The following is a 24,461-nucleotide window of genomic DNA, read 5'->3' as shown; positions in this document are numbered from 1 at the left end:
TTCTCTTTGTAAATGGAACTTTTTTTACTCTTGATGATGACAATAACTTTTCAACTCACTTTTTCAACTTTTTTTGGTTCCCAGACAGCAAACTGACATTGAATCAACGTGGAAACGACGTCTCTCGTGACATTGAAACAACGTTGATTTTGCTCATCGAATTAACGTTGAACCAACGTCAGACGCGGCATTCTTCAAAGCTAAATGAAAATCGAAAATTGGTTTGCTTTCATAACGTTGAAACAACGTTGATTTCAAGTTGATTTTCCGTTAGTTTTGAAAGAATAACGCGTCTGACGTTGGTTCAACGTTAATTCGATGAGCAAAACCATGTCAGATCAACGTTGTTTCGATGTCATATTTCCACGTTGATTCAATGTCAGTTTGCTATCTGGGTTGTTACCTAGAAAATATTGACTACGAACAATGAACTGGAACACATCAGGAACGGTTCCTCAACATTTATAAGAACCGTTCGGACCGACGGTGGAAAAGCGTCTATATTGGATCACACTCTGATTGATGATTACGATCAACATGTAAATTGTCCAGGAGGCGATCTTAGTTGGAAGGGTACTGTCATGGTTCAGGTCACCTTGCATTGGTTAGCATGGTGTAGTCGGCATGGCGTAGTCGCCTATATGAGCTTTAGTGCTTAGATTGTTATTTCGAGAACAAGCTAGCATTGGTTAGCATGGCGTAGTCGCCTCTGAGATTTAGTGCTTAGATTGTTTATTTCGAAAACAAGCAAGCATTGGTTAGCATGGCGTAGTCGGCATGGCGTAGTCGCCTCTGAGCTTTAGTGCTTAGATTGCTTGTTATTTCGAGAACAAGCTAGCATTGGTTAGCATGGCGTAGTCGCCTCTGAGCTTTAGTGCTTAGATTGTTTATTTCGAGAACAAGCTAGCATTGGTTAGCATGGCGTAGCAAGCGTGGCGTCCCCATAGTCTCCTTCCCTTTCTCTGGGAACCGGGTTAAATGCCTAACGTAACGTAAGGTGTTTTGATCTCACTTTATTAACTACTATACATACATCGACAAACTGTACAATGTACTTACTGTGTTCATGTCGTATTGTAAAACATCTTTGCTGCTATTGAGATGTGATACGGGTAAGGTTAGGGACAGGTGTGCCTGTATAGGTTGGGTTAAGGGTGGGCTACGGTGTAAGGGAAGATTCAGCAAGTAATTACATAAACTACCGCTGTTTTTTAAAATGTAAGTACAATGTAAAAACATCCATTGTACCAAATTATTAATTTCATTGTAAGTGGATCGTACTTAAAGCCACGTGGGACAAAAAAAATCTTTTTCATGAAAAAAAGCAATTATGCAGCAAAATGCTGTGTAATTGTCTTTTTGCCTGTCATGCTGATGTGTCCTTGAATGTTCATTGACTCACAACACACACTGTGTCTTATCCTGACAGATGTAATGATTAACTGTAAACATTATCAGTAGGCAGAAGATCGCAATGTGAAAAAACACCTGTCTTACAGTATTTTGAAGAATTTAAGTTGTATTTTATACATATACACTACCTATATATTCTTCTTCATACCCTAACCCTTGGTTGGTATGTATCAGCTTTTGAATAGACAGCATTTAGTGTGATGTTTTCGTTGCACAACAATAACCTAATCTAATCTATAAAGCAAGAATGTGCAGATAATTATTAATTTATTTGTGTGTGTTGCATTTTTTTGCGGGATTAAAAACATCCTAAATAAATTACATTACATTTGTTTTTTTATATCATTTAAATAAATGTTTTGCTTATACTTTATTTTGATATTCTGCCATTGGACATTCTTTTGATTATAAATAATGTCAACTAGCTCTCAGGTGTCACAGTCCGTCGTCTGCACTACACTCCCCAGGATCCTCTTGTCTCCTCTCCTGAACTCATTAGCCACCTGTTCCTCGTATTGTTTCATCATTTTCACCTGTTTGCACCTCATTATGTTTGATTCCTTGAGTCTTGGTCGGTCGATGTTAATGTTTTCCTGCCTGTACCCGTTCCTGTTTGCTATTTTGAATTTAAGTAAAGTGTTTGAATTGGAAAATAATTGGAAATAAAGTGTGGCAATGTTTTAAATCAAATATATTGATAATAATTCCATGATTATAACTATAATATGTTTCTTACACAAGACTGACCATAAGTAGCCATCCTTTGTTTATCTTTCTTTAATGATTTTATAATGGCAGGAAACCCTACCTACAACAACACAAGCAAGAGAAAAGAAAACGGAAAATAGCTGTTTCCCATTGTGTGTGTGTGTGTGTGTGTGTGTGTGTGTGTGTGTGTGTGTGTCAGTGTCCATCCCTCCGCCTCCACACGTCTACATAACCATGGTGCACCTGGACTTTAGACTGGTGAGTAATGAAAACTGAGTAGTAATCTCTGGGCTGTTATAATAAGTGGGGAAAGGTTATATTTGTGTGCATTTGTGAGCTCTGAGACGACACTGTCCCTCAGTTAGAGGAGCCGATGTGGGGGACATCTCTCAGAAGACCAGAGTTCAGGCTAGGATCACCTCGAGGTTTGTGACGTGTCCGCAAGAGTAATAACTCCAGCGCTGAGAGGATCGTTGTGGTGTTCAGTGGAAGAAAAGCATCTTCTGTGTTTGCTGCTGGGCAGAGGGATGGAAGAAACATGTCTGTTGCTTTAGAGAAATACTGCGGCTCTGTTTTCTGGGTGAGTTTTGTGTCTCTAATCTTCCGATTTCTAAGTTCTGAATGATAATACAGTCCACAATACAACAGGATAAAGTCGTAGGGAATTCAGGAAAAGAGGATCGAAATTACATTGGATCCAGCTCAGGGTCCTTTTTTTTTTTTTTTTTTTTTTATTCCAAAAACGTGTATTTTGCGTTGTGATTTTTTTATTTTTAATTTATTTTTTTATTAATGCCATGAACAGAACAATACAATGAGACATAATCCTTCAAAGTGAAACAAAAAAACAAAGTAAATAAAATAAAATAAAAATAAAAAAAAGAACAGTGCCAGAGGATAAAAAAAATATACAGTATTACAAACAGAAAAGGGGTGCTACATTATATAGCATATCTGCTTACAATGCTATAAGCTCTAATTCCCTTTTTACTTGTGCAGTTACACAAAAGAGAACAATAAAGCTTAACATCATTTTTAAAGCAAGAAAAATTAGGTTTGGAATCAGACCATTTCATTTTATGAATGTGAAACTTCGCTCAGGGTCAAATTATGTTGCTGGAACATACCACAATTTGACCGTTCTACACAAAATGCTACAAATTAAACATTTTTACTTTATCATTATTTTGTAAAAGATATTTTCCAAGACAACTGACGTTGGTTCTGAGCAGGATTATTGTTAAATAAAACTGCTCAAAACATTTCTGAACATTCATGAATATAAAAATATAAATCTTGTTTAAAAAACTTAAAAACTAAACGAAAATTAGAAATGTTGCCTTGGCAATACACTGAAATAAGTTGAAGTTGAAGCACTCAAATTATTAACTACAAATAAAAATAAAAACAAATTAAACCTAAATAACAATATTTAAAAAAAAATACTAATACATAACTATAAATAAGCAAAGCACATGACAAAATGGCTAAAATTTAAACTAGAATTATTAATGTAAAACTTAAAAAATATAAAATAAAAGCTAATTCTTTAGCCTATTCACGAAACGTAAATCAACACTGGTTCTGATCAGTATTGATGCAAGTTATTTCAATATATGTGAAACGAATAAAGTCTTACGCATAATTATTGTAAATTAAAGTTGTTTTAATGAAAGTGATTTTTTTTAAATACAAATTTAATAGACTAATATCTAGAATTACATCTCCATTTATTAATGTAGCTGACTATCAACATTTTGAAATGAATCAATTGAAGCAGATTAAGCGATGTTTACCCAGTATTCTTAATTTATACTTCATGTTCAAAAGATAAGAAAACCTAAACGTGTGTGACAGATAAAAACTGTGAATTAATGTATGATCTTAAGCGGCAGGGTAATTTATGAAAACAAAACAAAAAACATGGTGTGTTAGATCATGACATTGCATATGATAGTCATAAAAGCTATATGGGGAGGCTATCACTTTTATAAGTGTTTAGTACAATAACAGATTTAATCATTGACACACACACACACACCCAGCAACATCAACATGTCTCCTCTGAGTTGAACTCTGGCCAGATTGTCATGCCGTTCATTCACTCACGTGTGTGTGTGTGTGTGTGTGTCAGAATGCCTCGTACGTGCAGCGGCCGGACCCGGATCTGCCGGTGTGTGTGGAGAGGACGGTTCTGGTCTGGTTCCCCTTGTTCTTCCTCTGGCTCTGCGCTCCGTGGCACTTCACCAGTTTCTGCAAGAAATCTGCCAAAGCTCCGGCCTCACGACTCTACATCTGCAAACAGGTGAAATCAAGAGATGTGTCCAGTCCCCTGTCCAGACACATCTCCTTCGCATAGGTTGTTGATTGTGGCCTGTCGAATGTCGGCCCGGTCCTCTTCAACGGCTGTGTGAAGTTGCTGGATATTGGCAAAAACAAAAGTGTTGCGTTCATAATTTGGCTCAGTGTATATAGTAAGTCCATGTAGTCGCTTAATATTACTCAATACTTAAATATGTAAATACACTGTAACAATGACACCTTAAAATAAAATTTAAAACACAGTCGAATAAATATCAAGTGGAAACTTCTTACTGTAATAATAGTCAGTATAGACCCCTTTTGCGCCGACGTCACAGTTACGTCACGGCGTTAGCTGGAGGCAAAACAAAGTGAAAACTGGAGGCGGCCAATACAAACCAGCACAGATTCGGCTACATAATAAATTCGGCTACATCATTAAAATATTCACATCATTAAAATCGCACTGTAATGTCACTCTTTACATTGTCGTGGTCTCGGCGCTGACTCGGCAGAACTGCGGATCGTACACACAAGTCTTGTACAGGACCATATAGGCATCTAAAGATTTATATGTCCTCAGTTTCTCTTTACGATCAGTTTCTCTATAAGGTAGTTGTAGAAGTCAGGCCACTCACCGGAGGTAACGTACGTTAATCCTGTCAGATCGTCCATCATTGAGTGAGCGTGTAGGCGGCTACGGGTCGGCCAATCTGGGTCCGTCCGTTATAAATAACTTTTAGAAATAACAATCGCGGTCCTGGACACTGAGTGACCGTACACATTAAGATAAAATCAGATTTTCTCCAGTCATTGTTAAAAAACAAGCTAACAATCCTTGCTAACTAGCGTTAGTGAAGCGGCCAGAGGGATCGTTCTGCCTCCACCTAAGCTCCGCCCACATAAAAACGTCCCCATGTTCACCAACTGTAAAAGGGTCTATAAGAATAATAATAACATGTTATTACGACGTCACTCTGTAGGCTAAAACGCGGAAGTGAGTTAGCATTTTAGCATTACGGTTCCCTCGCTCTAAAGCCTATGTGATTTTTGAATGGGTTTTTGCTAAATCGCCTGAAATAAGTTCTGTGGTGAATATTTTCACGTTTTGATCTTTGACACAGAACACACAGTTATAACCTGCTTGTGTTTTTTAAACTTTATTGTGTTTTTTAAAATCTTTATATAGGCTTTCAAAATGTATAAATTTTGGATTAACTTGTAAAGATTATCTTGCTAGACAAAACGTGTAAGGGTCACAACCCTTTGTTAAACACAGATCTTATTTTTTGCGATTTTCCAAAAGTCTATGGGGAAAACGCATTGCTTTTTGACCGAGGGAACCCATGCGCCGCTAGCTGCTAGCTTCCGAGTGACGTCATCACTTCGGCACTCTATAATGCTGGATTCACTTTAAGAACAGCCAATCAGGATCCATGTTGCTTTAACGAGCTCGAGCAGTTAAAGAGACACCGCGCTTAAAATCAACAGAAAGATATTGTGTGCTGCTGTTGATGCTAATGTAGTTATAGTTAGCGTTCTTAATGTGAATAGGCAGTACATGTCCACTGGGGCGGAAACCTGTTCGATTTCAAGTCTATCAAGAGCCAGGACATTACCGTAATCCTACTGATGTAAACATACAACAAATGTTACTACAAACAAAGGACATGATGTTATATGTTTAAGTGCATCTTTACAACCCATTATCTAACATTCTTATCATAAATAAATCTATCTTTTATGACCTTTTAAAATAATAGTGAATCAGTTTATATATCAAGCCACAAAAACATTTGACATTCATGATCTTTTACTCATTCATACTTTTTTGGAATATCATCATTTCTGTGAGGTTTTGAGCACATTGTTGAGTGCAGATCCGTCTGACGTTTGGATGGACGCCGTTTAGGTTTGTGTATGAACGCCACGCTGTTCTCTCAAACTCGTTTGTCCTCGGCTCCTCCAGGTTGTGTGTGGGCTGCTGCTCCTGACGGCGCTGGCCGAGTTAGCGCTCACTCTGGGAGAGGATTATGGGCCGTCGAGTGAACCCGCCGCGCAGAAACACCCAGCTGTGTTTTACACCAACCCGGTTCTCTTCGCAGTTTCATGGGTACGTTCATCGATCCTGCGGGCGAGCAAGAACACACAGAGCTGAATGCCCTGGATGCTCAGATCAGTGTGTGTGTGTGTGTGTGTGCAGATAGTGGTGATGTTGTGCCAGGAGTCGATGCGGCGCAGGGAGAAGTCTGTGGACTCCGGGAGCCTGTTCCTCTTCTGGGTCCTTCAGGTGCTGTGTGCGGTTTTCCAGTTCCAGACGTTACTGAGGGAAGCGCTAGCACAGGTACACACACACACACACACACACACACACACAGACTGGACTGGAGACTGCATGGCTACACTGTGGTCAAGTCATCTTCATTTATACAGCGCTTTTAACAATGTGGACTGTTTCAAAGCAGCAGATTCACAGATTGTTCAGGCTTTACTGCAGCTCTAGAATAAAGTTATTGTCCAGGTAAAGTCAGTTTTCATTAACGTTTCATTTCATTAAAGGGATACTCCACTTTTTTTGGGGAAATAGGCTCATTTTACCACTCCCCCAGAGTTAAACAGTTCAGTTTTACCGTTTTCGAATCCATTCAGTCGATTTTCTGATATTTAGAAGAATATCAGTAAACACACAGTTTCTGGTCTCATTGACTTCCATAGTAGGAAAAAATATATACTATGGAAGTCAATGAGACCAGAAACTGTGTGTTTACTGATATTCTTCTAAATATCCGAAAATCGGCTGGATGGATTCGAAAACTGTAAAACGTAAACGTTTAACCCTGAGGTAGTTGTAAAATGAGCCTATTTCCCCCAAAAAAGTGGAGTATCCCTTTAACACGACACCGCTCTACAGAAAACTCAGTTCAGAGAGTGAACGCAAACCTTGAAACGGGTTTTAGGGTGCGTAATAAAGGTACAATAAACTGTAAACCCGAATTAGTTGGCAAAACTCAAATAATTTGAGGTTATCAGTTACATCGATTTTTTTTTTTTTTTTTTTTTTTTTTTTTAAGTTAAGAAATTTAACGTTTAAGTGAGCAGAACTTGCTGATTTCTATTTCATAATCAGCGTTTAAATCGCTCTTAACTTGAAATATTTGAGTGAGGTAATTCATACACAATTTAGAATTATCATGTAATCTCAATTTAAATATTTTTATTGTAGACATTTAACCAGCTAATTAAAAAAATGCTACCTTGTTAATTAGTGACATAATACTTTACAACATGGCATCATGACTTTGCGTAAACATACACACCGCTTTCAAGTCATGTGGCGTGTTATCTCTACGCATTTTGAGCTATCCACGTGTGTGTCCACACCGAAACGAACCGTCATCTTTTGCGTGTCTGTCTATGCCGTTAAATCTCTGAATGATTCCGCGTGTATGTACTTGACGTTTAATGTCCGAACGAAACGAAGCAAAATGTAGATCTACATCTGGGGAGCGATATTTTTTTTTCCTAAGATGGTAGGGGAAGACTCATAAATGCTATTAACCCCAGTGGCGGGTAGGTTTAGGGACGGGGTTGGGGTAGGTCATATATTTATATATACAGTAATGTAACGTTAAGTCAACGGTGTTCATAAACACACTGAAAGCGATTATGCGTGTTGATACTAGCACGCCAAAAATGGAAACACGAATTGGCGTGACGTACTCCACCTATATTTACCTAACTAAAAGCACAATGCCCACCGTGCTCTGTCTTCCTAAAGCCACCGGGTGGCAGTAACACGGGTGCGAGGGCCCTTTCATTGTTGCTTGCAGCTTTAATCTGGTTGATTGTGTTTGTATTGTCGTCAAATGTACTCATTATTTTGTCCAGCTCTCAAACAAACATTATACATTTCTGTAAAGCCACTTTGAAACTGTGTGTATAATAAAAAGAGCTAAATAATCAAAATTGACATGACTTGATTTCATGTTTTTTAAATTGACGGTAATATTGAGAAATGCTGTGACATTAATGAACATTGTTGCTCAGTAAAAGTGCATGACACAGTGTGATTAAAGCATCAACACATGTCTGATGGCTCCTGAAATGTCGTCCCGCAGGGTGAAGTGCCGGACGTGCCGCGGTTCTCCCTCTTCTACATCGGTTATGGACTGCAGATCATCGCTCTGGTGTTATCAGCCATCGCTGACGTCTCACCTGAAGTTAAGAAACGCTCACAAAAGGTACAGAAAGCATTCGAGAAAATCACTTGTGATGTCACTTGTAATAAACGTATATTTCTCCAATGGACTTTCTCTAATTCTTCACAGAATCCCGAAGCAAAAGCAGTGTTTCTCAGCAGAATCACCTTTAACTGGTTTAACAGGTGGATATGAGTTCTTTGTGTTCCTTATCTTGCTTTTTATTGGTATTTTGACTGATAAGACCGTGTGACGATGACTTTCTGCGAGTCGCTGTTGTGCCTGTACTACACACAAATGATGTGTATATTACTGTATACACACACACACAGTCAAACCAGAAATTATTCAGACACCAGATATAATCGTTGATGTATTTTACGGTTCACGTACCAACCCCGAAGTGTAAATTAAAATTCTGTATCAAAATTTATAGAGAAGAAAAGTAGTTTGTTTAGTCATGGTTTATAGGGAATAACGCACATATATTCAAACGCACATATAGAATCAGTTCTTAAAGGGTTAGTTCACCCAAAAATGAAAATTCTGTCAGTATTTACTCACCCTCATGTTGTTCCAACCCCGTAAGACCTTCGTTCATCTTCGGAACACAAATTAAGATATTTAAGATATTAAGATCGCTCCTGCATACTAGTCCATAGGCTTCTTGAGGGAATGACTCTTGCTGTCCCCGAAAAGTCATTAAAGACATCGTTAAAATAGTCCAAGTGACTACAGGGGCTCAATCTTAACTTTATCAAGCGACGAGAACACTTTTTGTGCACAAAAACAAACATAAATAACGACTTTATTTAAACTATTCACTTCCTTCTCCATGAGCCTGTAGTCAGTTAACGTAGTGTGATTGCGTAAAGCTACGTCACACGTAGGCTCACTATTGGCCGACGCTGGTCATGTGTGTGATGCGTGTGACGTACAATAACAGAAGCTTACGCTATTAAACTAGTAACCTGACTCGCGCAGAGGGAGAAATAAACCAATAGTTGAAATAAAGTCATTATTTTTGTTTGTTTTTGCGCACGAAAGTGTTCTCAAAAGTTAAGATTGAGCCACTGTAGTCACTTGGACTATTTTAACGATGTCTTTAATGACTTTTCGAGGCCAGCAAGTGTCATTCCCTCAAGAAGCCTATGGACTAGTATGCAGGAGCGATCTTAATATCTTAAATATCTTAATTTGTGTTCCGAAGATGAACAAAGGTCTTACGGGGTTGGAACAACATGAGGGTGAGTAAATACTGACAGAACTTTCATTTTTGGGTGAACTATCCCTTTAATGCGCATGTGAACGCCGTCAGCGTTTATCACAGGTTCAGTTTAAAGAGAGAACGCTGTCATCTTAGTGGATCATTTCAACGGAAGTGAATCAATCAAAACTAACTTTAGCTGGAAAATAACATTATTCAAGAACCGCTATAAAAACAAACCAATCTCTGTTATTTTAAATTACATGTTTATCTCTGTAAAGCTGCGTTGAAACAATCTACACTGTTAAAAGCGCTCTATAACTGAAGAGTTCAGATGCAAAAGCCTCTAAATGCCATTTGAAATGTTCTTCTTTAATGATGATTTTTAACAAACTTGTATATTTAAGTTCAGTAATCTCACTTAAATAACAATTAATAAGTAATTATCATTGCCATTTAAGTGAAATCACTGAACTTAAATTTACAAGTTTGACAAAAATGATCATTCTAGAAGAAAATTTCAAATGGCACTTAGAGGCTTTTGCATCTGAACTCTTCAACTTCACTTGACTTGTGTGTGCAGGACATTATAGTTCATTTATGTAAGTGAGAGGAAAGCAAGGGGTCTGAATACATTTAGGTTTGACTGTGTGTGTGTGTGTGTGTGTGTGTGTTCTGCATAACAGCGTTGTGAATGTTTTCCGTCAGCATGGTCTTCAAAGGCTATAAGAGGCCTCTGGTTCAGGAGGACATGTGGGATCTGAACGAGGACGACTCCACTCGCTGGATCTGCCAGCGGTTCGAGGACGTGATGGCGAGAGAGCTGAGGAAGGCTCGCGGCGTCTTAGAGAAGAAGAGACGCAAGCGGCCGACGCGCGGCGAGGCTCAGAACGGCCTGGCCAAAGGAGTCAGTCAGGATGTTCTAGTTATGGTACGTTTCAGAAAAATTTGTGTGATATCTTTGATAAATTTTGGGCCGGCCAGTTTCAGTCCCTTAGAAGCCTATGGAGGAGTGATCCAGCTCTCAGATTTAATCACAAATACACTCAAAAAAATATATATATGTTGGCTTTACTTAACTTTTTTTATGTAACCAGGTTCTATAAATGTACTTTTTTATGTCAGCTGGTTCCACATAACTGTGTTATGTTAAACAAACATAATTTGTTCATGTAACTTCAACATGGAATTAAGTAATTTTAAGCGACCCAATTAAAATCTGAGCAGAGTGTTAAATGAACACTGAAGCAGTGTTGAAGTTAATGAGATAATTAAGTAAATAATTTAGTGATGGTTGAGCATTATTGAAGACACCTGATATTAACAAGCAAAATTTAAAACCTGAATTTTAAGTCACCATTATGGTGATCAGTGTTTGCTTTAGTTGGGCTCTTGACCCTTAAACCGTTGCCTTTAGATTTTGTTTGGCTGCTGTACGTGAGTTAGAACAGCTAGATGGTCAAATAGAAAAGGTGATCTGATGGTGTTGGTTGTGTTTTAACATAATCTGTCACGTAGCAGGTAGGAACATCGACGGGAAGTGGATCCAAATGCAGCAGCAGTAGTAGTACTTTTATTAAATTAACCAAAAACTAGACATACTCCAAAAACTAAGACACAGAGAACCAGATCAACATCTAACATCATCGTCGACATCAACAAGAACTGTCACGGGAACACACAGGGAAACAGGTGGATATTTATTATCAGGGAAATCCAACTCATAGTCATCCATGCAGGGGTCAAAATCCATTTTAGCCAGTCCAATAAACAAATAAACAAGAAACAAAACAAGAACCGGCAAGAAAACAAACCTCAGAAGTGTTAGTGACATTCAGCAACGAATCCGTACACAAACTAACACAGACAGGGAATATATACACAGAACTAACAAGACTAACACAGAACAGCTGAGAACAATGATTACGGGGAACAGCTTAGTGCAATGAACTGATGAGTGACAGTGACGGACAGAATGCTGGGAAATGAAGTCAATAGTGAAGGACACAGTGATAACGAGGACCTCTAGTGACAAACAAGGGAACACAACCAGACACTGTGACAAGACAGATGGTCTAAATACAGAGACTAACAAGCTAAATGATATAACAAGGGGCATGGTATAAATGAACACAAACAAGGAGCGGGAAAACAGGGAACAGGACCGAACCAAGTGCACAAAGACGGGGGGAACACAGACATCATCACATGATCATTATATTACAATCAGTTGACCTGAATCACCTAGAACTCAATTTCTAAGTTACGTTTACCTTATGGATTATAGCCGCACTGTCATTGTAGAGCATACCATTTTTAACCTTTTCAATGAAATCCACATGATCAAATCAATAAAAAGTAAACAAAAAGGAACTTCTAAAGTAAAAAAAGAAGTATGTAGGCACACACAAACATCAAGAATCAGCCTGTGTATCTCAACAATGATGACAATTATAAAGCATGTTGCAGTTCATTCTGGGTGCCACCAATCAAAACTCATTCATGGCTCCCATCATGCATTGCTGCATGAATAAATAATGAGCTTAGGTGTTCTGTTTGTCACCATTGCTGAGATTCAACACTGCTTCAGTGTTCATTTAACACTCTGCTCAGAGTTTAATCGGGTCCCTTATAATGACTTAATTCCATGTTGAAGTTACATATACAAATTATGTTTGTTTAACGTAACCCAGTTATGTGGAATCTGTTTACATATATAAAAAAAAGCCAACATGCCATTTTTTAAAATTTCTCTTAATTAGTGTTCTGATGATGAACGAAAGTCTTACGGGGTTGAACAACACGAGGGAGAGTCATTACTGACAGAGTTTACAGTTTTGGGTGAACTATCCCTTTAATGAGTGTACTACTGTACTACTAATCTCTCAAAACCAAGATAATCTGAAGACTAACTGACACACTCACAATGTTTCTTATTAGGAGGAGACGGGGAAAAAGAAAGAGAAAAAGAAAGCGAAGAAGGATTCTGAATCCGACTATCCTCAGTCCTGGCTGATTCCCACCATCGGGAAGTCCTTCAAAGGTGTTCTTCTGGAGTCGGCCTTCTTCAAGCTGATCCAGGACCTGCTGTCGTTTGCTAGTCCACAGCTGCTCAAGTATGCGCTCTTGCCACGCGAACATGAAACGTTCTCTCAAACGTTCAGAACGTTTGTTAAAAGTTTTCTGGCCTTTAATAATGTTCTTAAAACATTTGCACAAAACATTATTTGTACATTAATTTAAATGTTAAATATCAGAGTTTAGTTGGGCGTTCGTCAATTGTTTTTTTTTGTTTGTTTCAAAACATTCAGAAAACATTGATTTAATATATTTGCATAATGTTTGAAGAATGATTCAATGAAATGTTCCTTAACATTCACATAACCAAGAAAAACATTAAAAAACTGGCCTGACAACAAAGCTTTTATAACTTAATTGCTTAGCAAATTGTTCTTAGAGCATTATTTTTGTTAGCTGGGCAGTTTTATCAGTTCTGATGAGTTGTTTCTGAATCTGGTGGATCAATATGATGTGTTTTGCGACAGGTTAATGATAGCCTTCGTTCAGGACAGTTCGAGCTTCGCGTGGACCGGATACCTGTACGCCGTGCTGCTTCTGCTCGTGGCGTTCGTACAGTCCGTCATTCTGCAACAGTATTTCCAGCGATGCTTTGTCCTCGGCATGAAGGTTCGCACCGCCATCATGGCAGCCGTTTACAAGAAGGTACGCTGTAAGATCTCTGTTTTACTCCAATTTATAATCTTATAAGTGCCACTATTATGCTATTTCTGATGTTCTGGTGTAGTGTGAATGTGAGATAAATTATGTTTTTGACTCCTAAAAGAAAGAAGTGATTCTGAACTGAAACGTAATTCAGTCTCACTTCCGGATGGACTTGTGTAGGTTTTCGACTAATTTGCATAATGACAGCCTTTGGTCTTGATTTGCTGATCAGCGTCTCTTAGCCCCGCCCTCAAACACTGTAGTGTATCTGAGACTGGATAGTTCGGTTCGTGTTGTTCTTGTCGAGAAGACGCTGTTTTCTATACAGTATTCTTTCGATACAGTAAAACCGTACAGTTACTGTTACGTAATCGTTACTTGATCGTGGACGTAATTGTTATGTGACTGTACTGTTACGTAATCGTTACTTGAACGTGAACGTAACCATTATGTGACTGTACTGTTATGTAATCGTTACTTGAACGTGAACGTAATCGTTATGTGACTGTACTGTTACCTAATCGTTACTTGATCGTGAACGTAATCGTTATGTGACTGTACTGTTATGTAATCGTTACTTGAACGTGAACGTAATCGTTATGTGACTGTACTGTTACCTAATCGTTACTTGATCGTGGACGTAATCGTTATGTGACTGTACTGTTACGTAATCTTTACTTGATCGTGAACGTAATCGTTATGTGACTGTACTGTTACGTAATCGTTACTTGAACGTGAACGTAACCATTATGTGACTGTAATGTTACGTAATCGTTACTTGATCGTGAACGTAATCGTTATGTGACTGTACTGTTATGTAATCGTTACTTGAACGTGAACGTAATCGTTATGTGACTGTACTGTTACCTAATCGTTACTTGATCGTGGACGTAATCGTTATGTGACTGTACTGTTACCTAATCGTTACTTGATCGTGGACGTAATCGTTATGTGACTGTACTGTTACGTAATCTTTACTTGATCGTGAACGTAATCGTTATGTGACTGTACTGTTACGTAATCGTTACTTGAACGTGAACGTAACCATTATGTGACTGTACTGTTATGTAATCGTTACTTGAACGTGAACGTAATCGTTATGTGACTGTACTGTTACCTAATCTATACTTGATCATGAACGTAATCGTTATGTGACTGTACTGTTATGTAGTCGTTACTTGAACGTGAACGTAATCGTTATGTGACTGTACTGTTACGTAATCGTTACTTGAACGTGAACGTAACCATTATGTGACTGTACTGTTACGTAATCGTTACTTGATCGTGAACGTAATCGTTATGTGACTGTACTGTTATGTAATCGTTACTTGAACGTGAACGTAATCGTTATGTGACTGTACTGTTACCTAATCTATACTTGATCATGAACGTAATCGTTATGTGACTGTACTGTTATGTAATCGTTACTTGAACGTGAACGTAATCGTTATGTGACTGTACTGTTACCTAATCGTTACTTGATCGTGGACGTAATCGTTATGTGACTGTACTGTTACGTAATCTTTACTTGATCGTGAACGTAATCGTTATGTGACTGTACTGTTACGTAATCGTTACTTGAACGTGAACGTAACCATTATGTGACTGTAATGTTACGTAATCGTTACTTGATCGTGAACGTAATCGTTATGTGACTGTACTGTTATGTAATCGTTACTTGAACGTGAACGTAATCGTTATGTGACTGTACTGTTACCTAATCGTTACTTGATCGTGGACGTAATCGTTATGTGACTGTACTGTTACGTAATCTTTACTTGATCGTGAACGTAATCGTTATGTGACTGTACTGTTACGTAATCGTTACTTGATCGTGGACGTAATCGTTATGTGACTGTACTGTTACGTAATCGTTACTTGAACGTGAACGTAATCGTTATGTGACTTTACTGTTACCTAATCGTTACTTGATCGTGGACGTAATCGTTATGTGACTGTACTGTTACGTAACCGTTACGTGATTGTGGACGTAATCGTTATGTGACTGTACTGTTACGTAATCGTTACTTGATCGTGAACCTAATCTTTATGTGACTGTACTGTTACGTAATCGTTACTTGATCGTGAACGTAATCGTTATGTGACTGTACTGTTATGTAATCGTTACTTGAACGTGAACGTAATCGTTATGTGACTGTACTGTTACCTAATCGTTACTTGATCGTGGACGTAATCGTTATGTGACTGTACTGTTACGTAATCTTTACTTGATCGTGAACGTAATCGTTATGTGACTGTACTGTTACGTAATCGTTACTTGAACGTGAACGTAACCATTATGTGACTGTAATGTTACGTAATCGTTACTTGATCGTGAACGTAATCGTTATGTGACTGTACTGTTATGTAATCGTTACTTGAACGTGAACGTAATCGTTATGTGACTGTACTGTTACCTAATCGTTACTTGATCGTGGACGTAATCGTTATGTGACTGTACTGTTACGTAATCTTTACTTGATCGTGAACGTAATCGTTATGTGACTGTACTGTTACGTAATCGTTACTTGAACGTGAACGTAACCATTATGTGACTGTAATGTTACGTAATCGTTACTTGATCGTGAACGTAATCGTTATGTGACTGTACTGTTATGTAATCGTTACTTGAACGTGAACGTAATCGTTATGTGACTGTACTGTTACCTAATCGTTACTTGATCGTGGACGTAATCGTTATGTGACTGTACTGTTACGTAATCTTTACTTGATCGTGAACGTAATCGTTATGTGACTGTACTGTTACGTAATCGTTACTTGATCGTGGACGTAATCGTTATGTGACTGTACTGTTACGTAATCTTTACTTGATCGTGAACGTAATCGTTATGTGACTGTACTGTTACGTAATCGTTACTTGAACGTGAACGTAACCATTATGTGACTGTACTGTTACGTAATCGTTACTTGATCGTGAACGTAATCGTTATGTGACTGTACTGTTATGTAATCGTTACTTGAACGTGAACGTAATCGTTATGTGACTGTACTGTTACCTAATCTATACTTGATCATGAACGTAATCGTTATGTGACTGTACTGTTATGTAATCGTTACTTGAACGTGAACGTAATCGTTATGTGACTGTACTGTTACGTAATCGTTACTTGAACGTGAACGTAACCATTATGTGACTGTACTGTTACGTAATCGTTACTTGATCGTGAACGTAATCGTTATGTGACTGTACTGTTATGTAATCGTTACTTGAACGTGAACGTAATCGTTATGTGACTGTACTGTTACCTAATCTATACTTGATCATGAACGTAATCGTTATGTGACTGTACTGTTATGTAATCGTTACTTGAACGTGAACGTAATCGTTATGTGACTGTACTGTTACCTAATCGTTACTTGATCGTGGACGTAATCGTTATGTGACTGTACTGTTACGTAATCTTTACTTGATCGTGAACGTAATCGTTATGTGACTGTACTGTTACGTAATCGTTACTTGAACGTGAACGTAACCATTATGTGACTGTAATGTTACGTAATCGTTACTTGATCGTGAACGTAATCGTTATGTGACTGTACTGTTATGTAATCGTTACTTGAACGTGAACGTAATCGTTATGTGACTGTACTGTTACCTAATCGTTACTTGATCGTGGACGTAATCGTTATGTGACTGTACTGTTACGTAATCTTTACTTGATCGTGAACGTAATCGTTATGTGACTGTACTGTTACGTAATCGTTACTTGATCGTGGACGTAATCGTTATGTGACTGTACTGTTACGTAATCGTTACTTGAACGTGAACGTAATCGTTATGTGACTTTACTGTTACCTAATCGTTACTTGATCGTGGACGTAATCGTTATGTGACTGTACTGTTACGTAATCGTTACGTGATTGTGGACGTAATCGTTATGTGACTGTACTGTTACGTAATCGTTACTTGATCGTGAACCTAATCTTTATGTGACTGTACTGTTACGTAATCGTTACTTGATCGTGAACGTAATCTTTATGTGACTGTACTGTTACGTAATCTTTACTTGATCGTGAACGTAATCGTTATGTGACTGTACTGTTACGTAATCGTTACTTGATCGTGGACGTAATCGTTATGTGACTGTACTGTTACGTAATCGTTACTTGATCGTGAACGTAATCGTTATGTGACTTTACTGTTACGTAATCGTTACTTGATCGTGAACGTAACCGTTATGTGACTGTATTGTTATGTAATCGTTACTTGGTCGTGGACGTAATCGTTATGTGACTGTACTGTTACGTAATTGTTACTTGATCGTGAACGTAACCGTTATGTGACTGTATTGTTATGTAATCGTTACTTGATCGTGAACGTAACCGTTATGTGACTGTATTGTTATGTAATCGTTACTTGATCGTGAACGTAACCGTTATGTGACTGTATTGTTATGTAATCGTTACTTGATCGTGAACGTAACCGTTATGTGACTGTACTGTTACGTAATCGTTACTTGATCGTGAACGTAACCGTTATGTGACCATACTCTTACGTAATCGTTCCTGTTCATATTACTGTGATCAAAAGCTGAGGTTCAGATGTGATAATGAGCGTTTGCTTTCTGACCAATCAGAGCAGAGCAGCTCTCAGAGAGGCGGGGCTTAGAGAGACTGAATCTCCAAACGAAGCGTTTCAGACACTGAGAGAAAGAGTTGACTCTGACGTTAAATAAAGTGTTTTTGACCTTAGATGTGTTTAAACGTGTTGTAGGAGACTCTGAAACAACATTAGAGTGGCATAAGAGGGGTATTTTAACCAGTGGATGATTTTGTGATTCCCCTCAGGCGTTGGTTGTGTCTAACGACTCTAGGAAAGAGTCGACCGCTGGAGAGATCGTGAACCTGATGTCAGCGGATGCTCAACGGTTCAACGACGTCACCAACTTCATCCATCTGCTGTGGTCGTGTCCGCTGCAGATCGCCCTGTCCATAGTGTTCCTCTGGATCGAGCTGGGCCCGTCCGTGCTGGCCGGCCTGTTGGTGATGGTGCTGATGGTTCCCATTAACGGCTGGCTGGCCACTAAATCCAGGGCCTTCCAGGTGATCACGCTTCAACCGTCACTCGTGTGTTAGGAAAGACAAAAGAAAACATGTGACACTTTCTATGAAGTAATTAATGAATTATAGCTCCATTATATAGTTACATGCTCATAATCCATAATACACTGATTTATGAGTATTAAAGAAGTAGTTCACTTTTGAAAAAAAACTTTTTATGATAATTTACTCGCCCCCATGTCATTCAAGATGTCCATATCTTTCTTTCTTCAGTCGAAAAGAAATTAAGGTTTTTGATGAAGACATTCCAGGATTTTCTCCATATAATGGACTTCAATGGGAACCAAACGGTTCAAGGTCCAAAAGACATCAAAATGAACGAATCTTTTTCCAAGTCATTTGGTTCATTCAACGAACGAAACGAACGAATTGACTCTGAAAAAGATTTGTTCATTTTGATGAACGAGTTCGAACAGGAGAGTCACGAACGCGCATCACAGAACAGAGCAAGGCGAGCATTTGAGCTTATAAAACTTAAACTATGTTATTTATTTATTAAATGAGAGATCGTTTCGCTTGATAAGACCCTTATTCATCGTCTGCAATCGTTTAAAGCCCTTTGAACAGTTTGCACTGAAACTGTCTTTTGGCCCTTGAACCGTTTGGTTCCCATTGAAGTCCATTATATGGAGAAAATCCTGGAATGTTTTCATCAAAAACCTTCATTTCTTTTCGACTGAAGAAAGAAAGACATGGACATCTTGGATGACATGGGGGTCAGTAAATGATCAGCAAAAGTTTTTTCAAAAGTGAACTACTCCTTAGTCAGTCAGTCAGTCGTACGGTTCCATGAATGTATATGTAAAGATGCAGCCTGAATGATATTATATTATAGTTACAGTGACATTTATAGAAAGTGCTACCGAAAACACAATAGAAATATAATGTTCTGCATCATTATCCACTAAGCGCAACATGCTTTCTTTCAGGTGGAAAACATGAAATTTAAAGACTCGCGCATGAAAATTGTGAATGACATATTGAATGGGATCAAAGTAAGTGTTTTCCTACACGCCTCTATCACGCAGGACAAATGAAATGTGTTTTTTGACGTGCATCTCCTCATTTGTTTGGTAGATCCTCAAGTATTACGCCTGGGAATCCTCGTTCGAGTCTCAGGTTCAGGGGATTCGAGAGAAGGAGCTGAAGGTGATGAGGAAGTTCGCCTACCTCTCTTCTGTCTCCACATTCATATTCTCATGCGCTCCAGCTCTTGTGAGTATAATAATAATGTTTTATATACAGCATGATTTTCTGTTTCAAGGCACCCCTCAGTCGATAACACTTCAGAACACTGTTCCTTCATTAATGAATAACTACATTTATTATTATGACTAACTATTAATGAGTTAGTAAGTAGTAGCACTCAGATGAATGTGGAAGTTCACTATCAGATAATTAATCACTGCTGTTATTCATACCTTGCTAAAGACTACAAAAAACTCAAAAGCTTCAGTCAATATTAGAGAGTAATCATGTTTTTCACGTTAGAGACTGATCCAAATAATAAGTAGTTCCTTTAGAAGGATGTAGAAAGTCTTTACTAGTGGGTTACCGTTACCTTTTATTATAAATGATGCATTATTCATGTAAATTATGAACCTGTTGTTGTCCTCTAGGAAGTATGAATAACAGTGATTGATTATCTAATAGTGAACTTCCACATTAATCTGAGCGCTATTACTTACTAACTCATTAATCTGAGCTTCTTGTTAGTTAATCGCAGTTACTAGAGTGTTCAAGGATTAGTTCACTTTAAAAAAAGCTGGTAATTTACTCGCCCCCATGTCATCCAAGATGTCCATGTCTTTCTTTCTTCAGTCGAAAAGAAATGAAGGTTTTTGATGAAAACATTCCAGGATTTTCTCCATATAATGGACTTCAATGGGAACCAAACGGTTCAAGGTCCAGAAGACAGTTTCAGTGCAAACTGTTCAAAGGGCTTTAAACGATTCCAGACGATGAATAAGGGTCTTATAAAGCGAAACGATCGCTCATTTAATAAATGAATAACAAAGTTTAAGTTTTATAAGCTCAAATGCTCGCTTATGACTCTCCTGTTCAAACTCGTTCATCAAAATGAACGGATCTTTTCCCGAGTCAACTCATTCATTTTGTTCGTTGAATCAACCAAATGACACGAAAATAAGATTCGTTTATTTTGATGAACGAGTTCGAACAGGAGAGTCACGAACGCGTATCACAGAACAGAGCAAGGCGAGCATTTGAGCTTATAAAACTTAAACTTTGTTATTTATTTATTAAATGAGCGATCGTTTCGCTTGATAAGACCCTTATTCATCGTCTGGAATCGTTTAAAGCCCTTTGAACAGTTTGCACTGAAACTGTCTTTTGGACCTTGAACCGTTTGGTTCCCATTGAAGTCCATTATATGGAGAAAATCCTGGAATGTTTTCATCAAGAACCTTCATTTCTTTTCGACTGAAGAAAGAAAGACATGGACATCTTGGATGACACGGGGGTGAGTAAATTATCAGCAAGAGTTTTTTCTTAATGAAGGAACAGTGTTATAAAGTGTTGCCCCTCAGTCAACAGTGGATTGACAGCAAAGTTGAAAATTGATGAAATCGTGAATGAATGTCAGAAAGCAAGCGGCCCATGACAGACACTGAGGTCATGTGTGGTCCTGTCCAGGTTTCTCTCGCCACCTTCGCTGTGTTTGTGTCTGTGAGTCCGGATAACATCTTGGATGCGGGGAAAGCTTTCACCTCGATCTCTCTCTTCAACATCCTGCGCTTCCCCCTCGCCATGCTCCCTCAGCTCATCTCCATCATGGTCCAGGTACTGCGCTGTCAGCCATCATTACACCCTAAAGTGATCAGTTGACTTTTTTCACAATTGTTTAGCAAACACAATGCCTTAAAATTATATAGTGCAATTATTAAGTAAATAACTCGAAAAAATAAGTAATGTGTGATTGTCAAGTTCACATAACTTATTTTTTTCAATTAAGCATTAAAATGATCTACTTAAAAAGTTTAAGGAAACGTGTTCGCTAATTTTCTTTAAGTTAGTGAACTGAACATTTTTTACAGTGTACAATGTAAAAAAAAGTTGCTGCCTTAAAATTTTAAGTACAATAAACTTGAATGTTTAATTAGTTTCAACTTAAAATAAAATGTTGAATCTTGTATAACATTAACCTATTTTGATTAATTTATTTAAAACCTATAATTTATTTTAAAACCTATAATTAATTTATTTAAACTAGGGCTGTGCAAAAATTAATTGCGATTAATCGCATCCAAAATAAAAGTCTGTGTTTACATAATATATTTGTGTGTGCTGTGTATAATTATTTTGCATATATAAATACCTATGCATGCATGTATATATTTAAGAAGTATTTGTGCTTAAATTCTGTATATATATATATATATATATATATATATATATATAAATACATAATCTATATTATATAAATATAAATATTGTATATATGAATAACTTGTATAACATTAACCTATTTTGATTAATTTATTTAAAACCTATAATTTATTTTAAAACCTATAATTAATTTATTTAAACTAGGGCTGTGCAAAAAATAATTGCGATTAATCGCATCCAAAATAAAAATCTGTGTTTACATAATATATTTGTGTGTGCTGTGTATAATTATTTTGTATATATAAATACCTATGCATGCATGTATGTATATATTTAATAATTATTTGCGCTTAAATTCTGTATATATATACAAATACATAATCTATATTATATAAATATAAATATTTTATATATGAATAACACATTTTCTTAAATATATACATGCATGTGTTTGTATTTATATATACAAAATAATTATATACAGCACACACAAATATTTTATGTAAACGCAGACTTTTATTTTGGATGCGATTAATCGCAATTAATTTTTGCACAGCCCTAATTTAAACCTATAAAACCTTTATATAAAACCTATTTTTGATTTTGATTACTTATTGATCATATTATTTTTAAAGTGTATATATTTATATTGTTATCTATACGGAAGCATTGGAAACACTTTACAATAAGGTTTGTTTTTTAACATTAGTTAACTGTATTAGTTAGCATCAACTAATACTGAAAAGCACGTATAGACCGTTTCGCGAGATGTAAACAACTGGTTCAGAAACACTTTCTGTTTCAGTTTGTAAATGGTTTCTTAATTTCAAATGTAAAGAAAATATCTTAAAGATGTTTGTTTAACTTTTTGATTCAGAGTTTTAAATGTTCTGTTGGTTGTATTTTATCCCAGCTTTTATGTAGTGTTAAAAAACTGAAACAGGAAGTGCTTCTGGACCAGTGTTGTTTACATCTCGCGAAATGGTCTATAAAGCATTTATTAATGTTAATTTCAACATTTACTAATACTTAAAATATTGTTAACATTATTTAATGCACTGTGAACTAACATGAACAAACAACAAACAGTTGTATTTTTATTAGCTAACATAAACAAAGATTATTAAATATTGTAACAAATGTAATTCTCACTGTTAGTTAATAGATTAATTAATGTTAACTAATGAACCTTATTGTAAAGTGTTACCGAAGCATTTTGTTACTACATTTCAATTGTGGTTATAAAAGTATTTTTAACTTTTTTCGAAATCTAACAATACATTTCCAATGTTCAGACCACTGTATCTAAGAAAAGACTTGAGAAGTTTCTGAGCGGCGGCGATCTGGACACGACGGCCATAAAGCACGACGACAGCAACAGTGAGTCGGGAACTCTTCTCAGGATTTGTTTGTTTGTAGTGTTTGTTTTGGATGGTTGTAGTGAAGCTGACTCATTAATGCAGTAATTATGTGTTCTTGAATAGTTCAAGTCCAAGTTTCCAGCCAGCATATTACGTTCTAAGAATGTTTTGCTAACGTTCACATGGTTATGAAAAACGTTATTTCTGAATGTTCTCTAAAAATGTTTTTTCTTAATTATACAAAAGTTAAAGTCCCCTGTAGTCAATAATTGCATCCTTTAAAACTCATCTTTAATCACCAAAATGACATTTAAGCGTGTTTTAAAATATCTTTAATGTAATTCGACACCCTTGCCTCATTTAGTATACGTGTTTCTATGAATATGCAAATGAGCCCCGCCTCCACTGATCTGATTGGTTACAAGGTGGTTTGTGACGTCAGAAACACCAGCGTGTTTTTGAGACTGTCTTTGGTTCACTGCAGTTTTAAGGAGGAAATACTCAGCAATGCTGTCCACTTATCAACGCACACATGGTGTGTGTTAAAGCGGATTAAAAACACCACATACACACATAAACATTAAACGCTGGATTTTCACTACAGGGCAACTTTAAGTTATGAAAATGAGTAGTAACATTTCTCAAAGTTATGAACAAACGTTCTTCCAGGAACATTAATAGAACGTAGTTATCTGGTTTTTAATACCATTCTGGTAGGACTTTATTTGAAGAGGTGTGCATAAGACTAACATGACACCTTCATAATCATGACATGGTGACATATGTTATTAATATGAAGGAGATTTTATGCATGTTTATGATAAATGTCATTAAGTGTCTTTCGCTCAATTATGACATTTCTAATGCAAATATGACATTGTTTGAGATGTCTTTGTCATGACACCTTGACATAAACCAACACATCATAACCTGTCTGTGTCGTTGTCATGACAACTTGACATTACTAAGACAACACAACATATTGATGATGTGTCATGTCAGTCTTATGCACAGTCGATTTCCAGCATGTTTCCAGAACGTAACGAGACGTTATCAGAGCAGTCTTAGAACATGTTTTTCTTATCTGTGATCCAGCGACTGATGTACAGATCATGTTTT

The 24,461-nt window shown here is 37.1% G+C and overlaps 1 protein-coding gene across 2 annotated transcripts in view; it reads left to right on the top strand.

The window, feature by feature from the left end:
* Positions 1-2,391: 2,391 nt before the first annotated feature.
* abcc2 (ATP binding cassette subfamily C member 2) overlaps positions 2,392-24,461 on the top strand; it is a 35,396-nt gene continuing 13,326 nt past the window's right edge. The window contains exons 1-14 of one of the 2 annotated variants that reach the window (XM_039690440.2): positions 2,392-2,701; positions 4,256-4,426; positions 6,392-6,535; positions 6,626-6,766; positions 8,541-8,663; positions 8,751-8,806; positions 10,537-10,759; positions 12,769-12,944; positions 13,374-13,551; positions 18,361-18,615; positions 19,563-19,628; positions 19,711-19,848; positions 21,289-21,435; positions 23,277-23,361. In XM_039690440.2, the coding sequence (XP_039546374.2) occupies positions 2,660-2,701; positions 4,256-4,426; positions 6,392-6,535; positions 6,626-6,766; positions 8,541-8,663; positions 8,751-8,806; positions 10,537-10,759; positions 12,769-12,944; positions 13,374-13,551; positions 18,361-18,615; positions 19,563-19,628; positions 19,711-19,848; positions 21,289-21,435; positions 23,277-23,361 (1,945 nt within the window). In that variant the 5' untranslated portion in view covers positions 2,392-2,659. The remainder of the gene's footprint in view (positions 2,702-4,255; positions 4,427-6,391; positions 6,536-6,625; positions 6,767-8,540; positions 8,664-8,750; positions 8,807-10,536; positions 10,760-12,768; positions 12,945-13,373; positions 13,552-18,360; positions 18,616-19,562; positions 19,629-19,710; positions 19,849-21,288; positions 21,436-23,276; positions 23,362-24,461) is intronic. The other variant, XM_039690439.2, reaches the window with a different exon arrangement.

The sequence above is a fragment of the Pimephales promelas genome, chromosome 11 (genome assembly GCF_988280905.1).
Source record: "Pimephales promelas chromosome 11, fPimPro1.hap1.1, whole genome shotgun sequence".
Classification (NCBI taxonomy): domain Eukaryota; kingdom Metazoa; phylum Chordata; class Actinopteri; order Cypriniformes; family Leuciscidae; genus Pimephales; species Pimephales promelas.
Note: the sequence above shows the minus strand (reverse complement) of the source record. Positions and strands in the feature narration are given on the sequence as shown.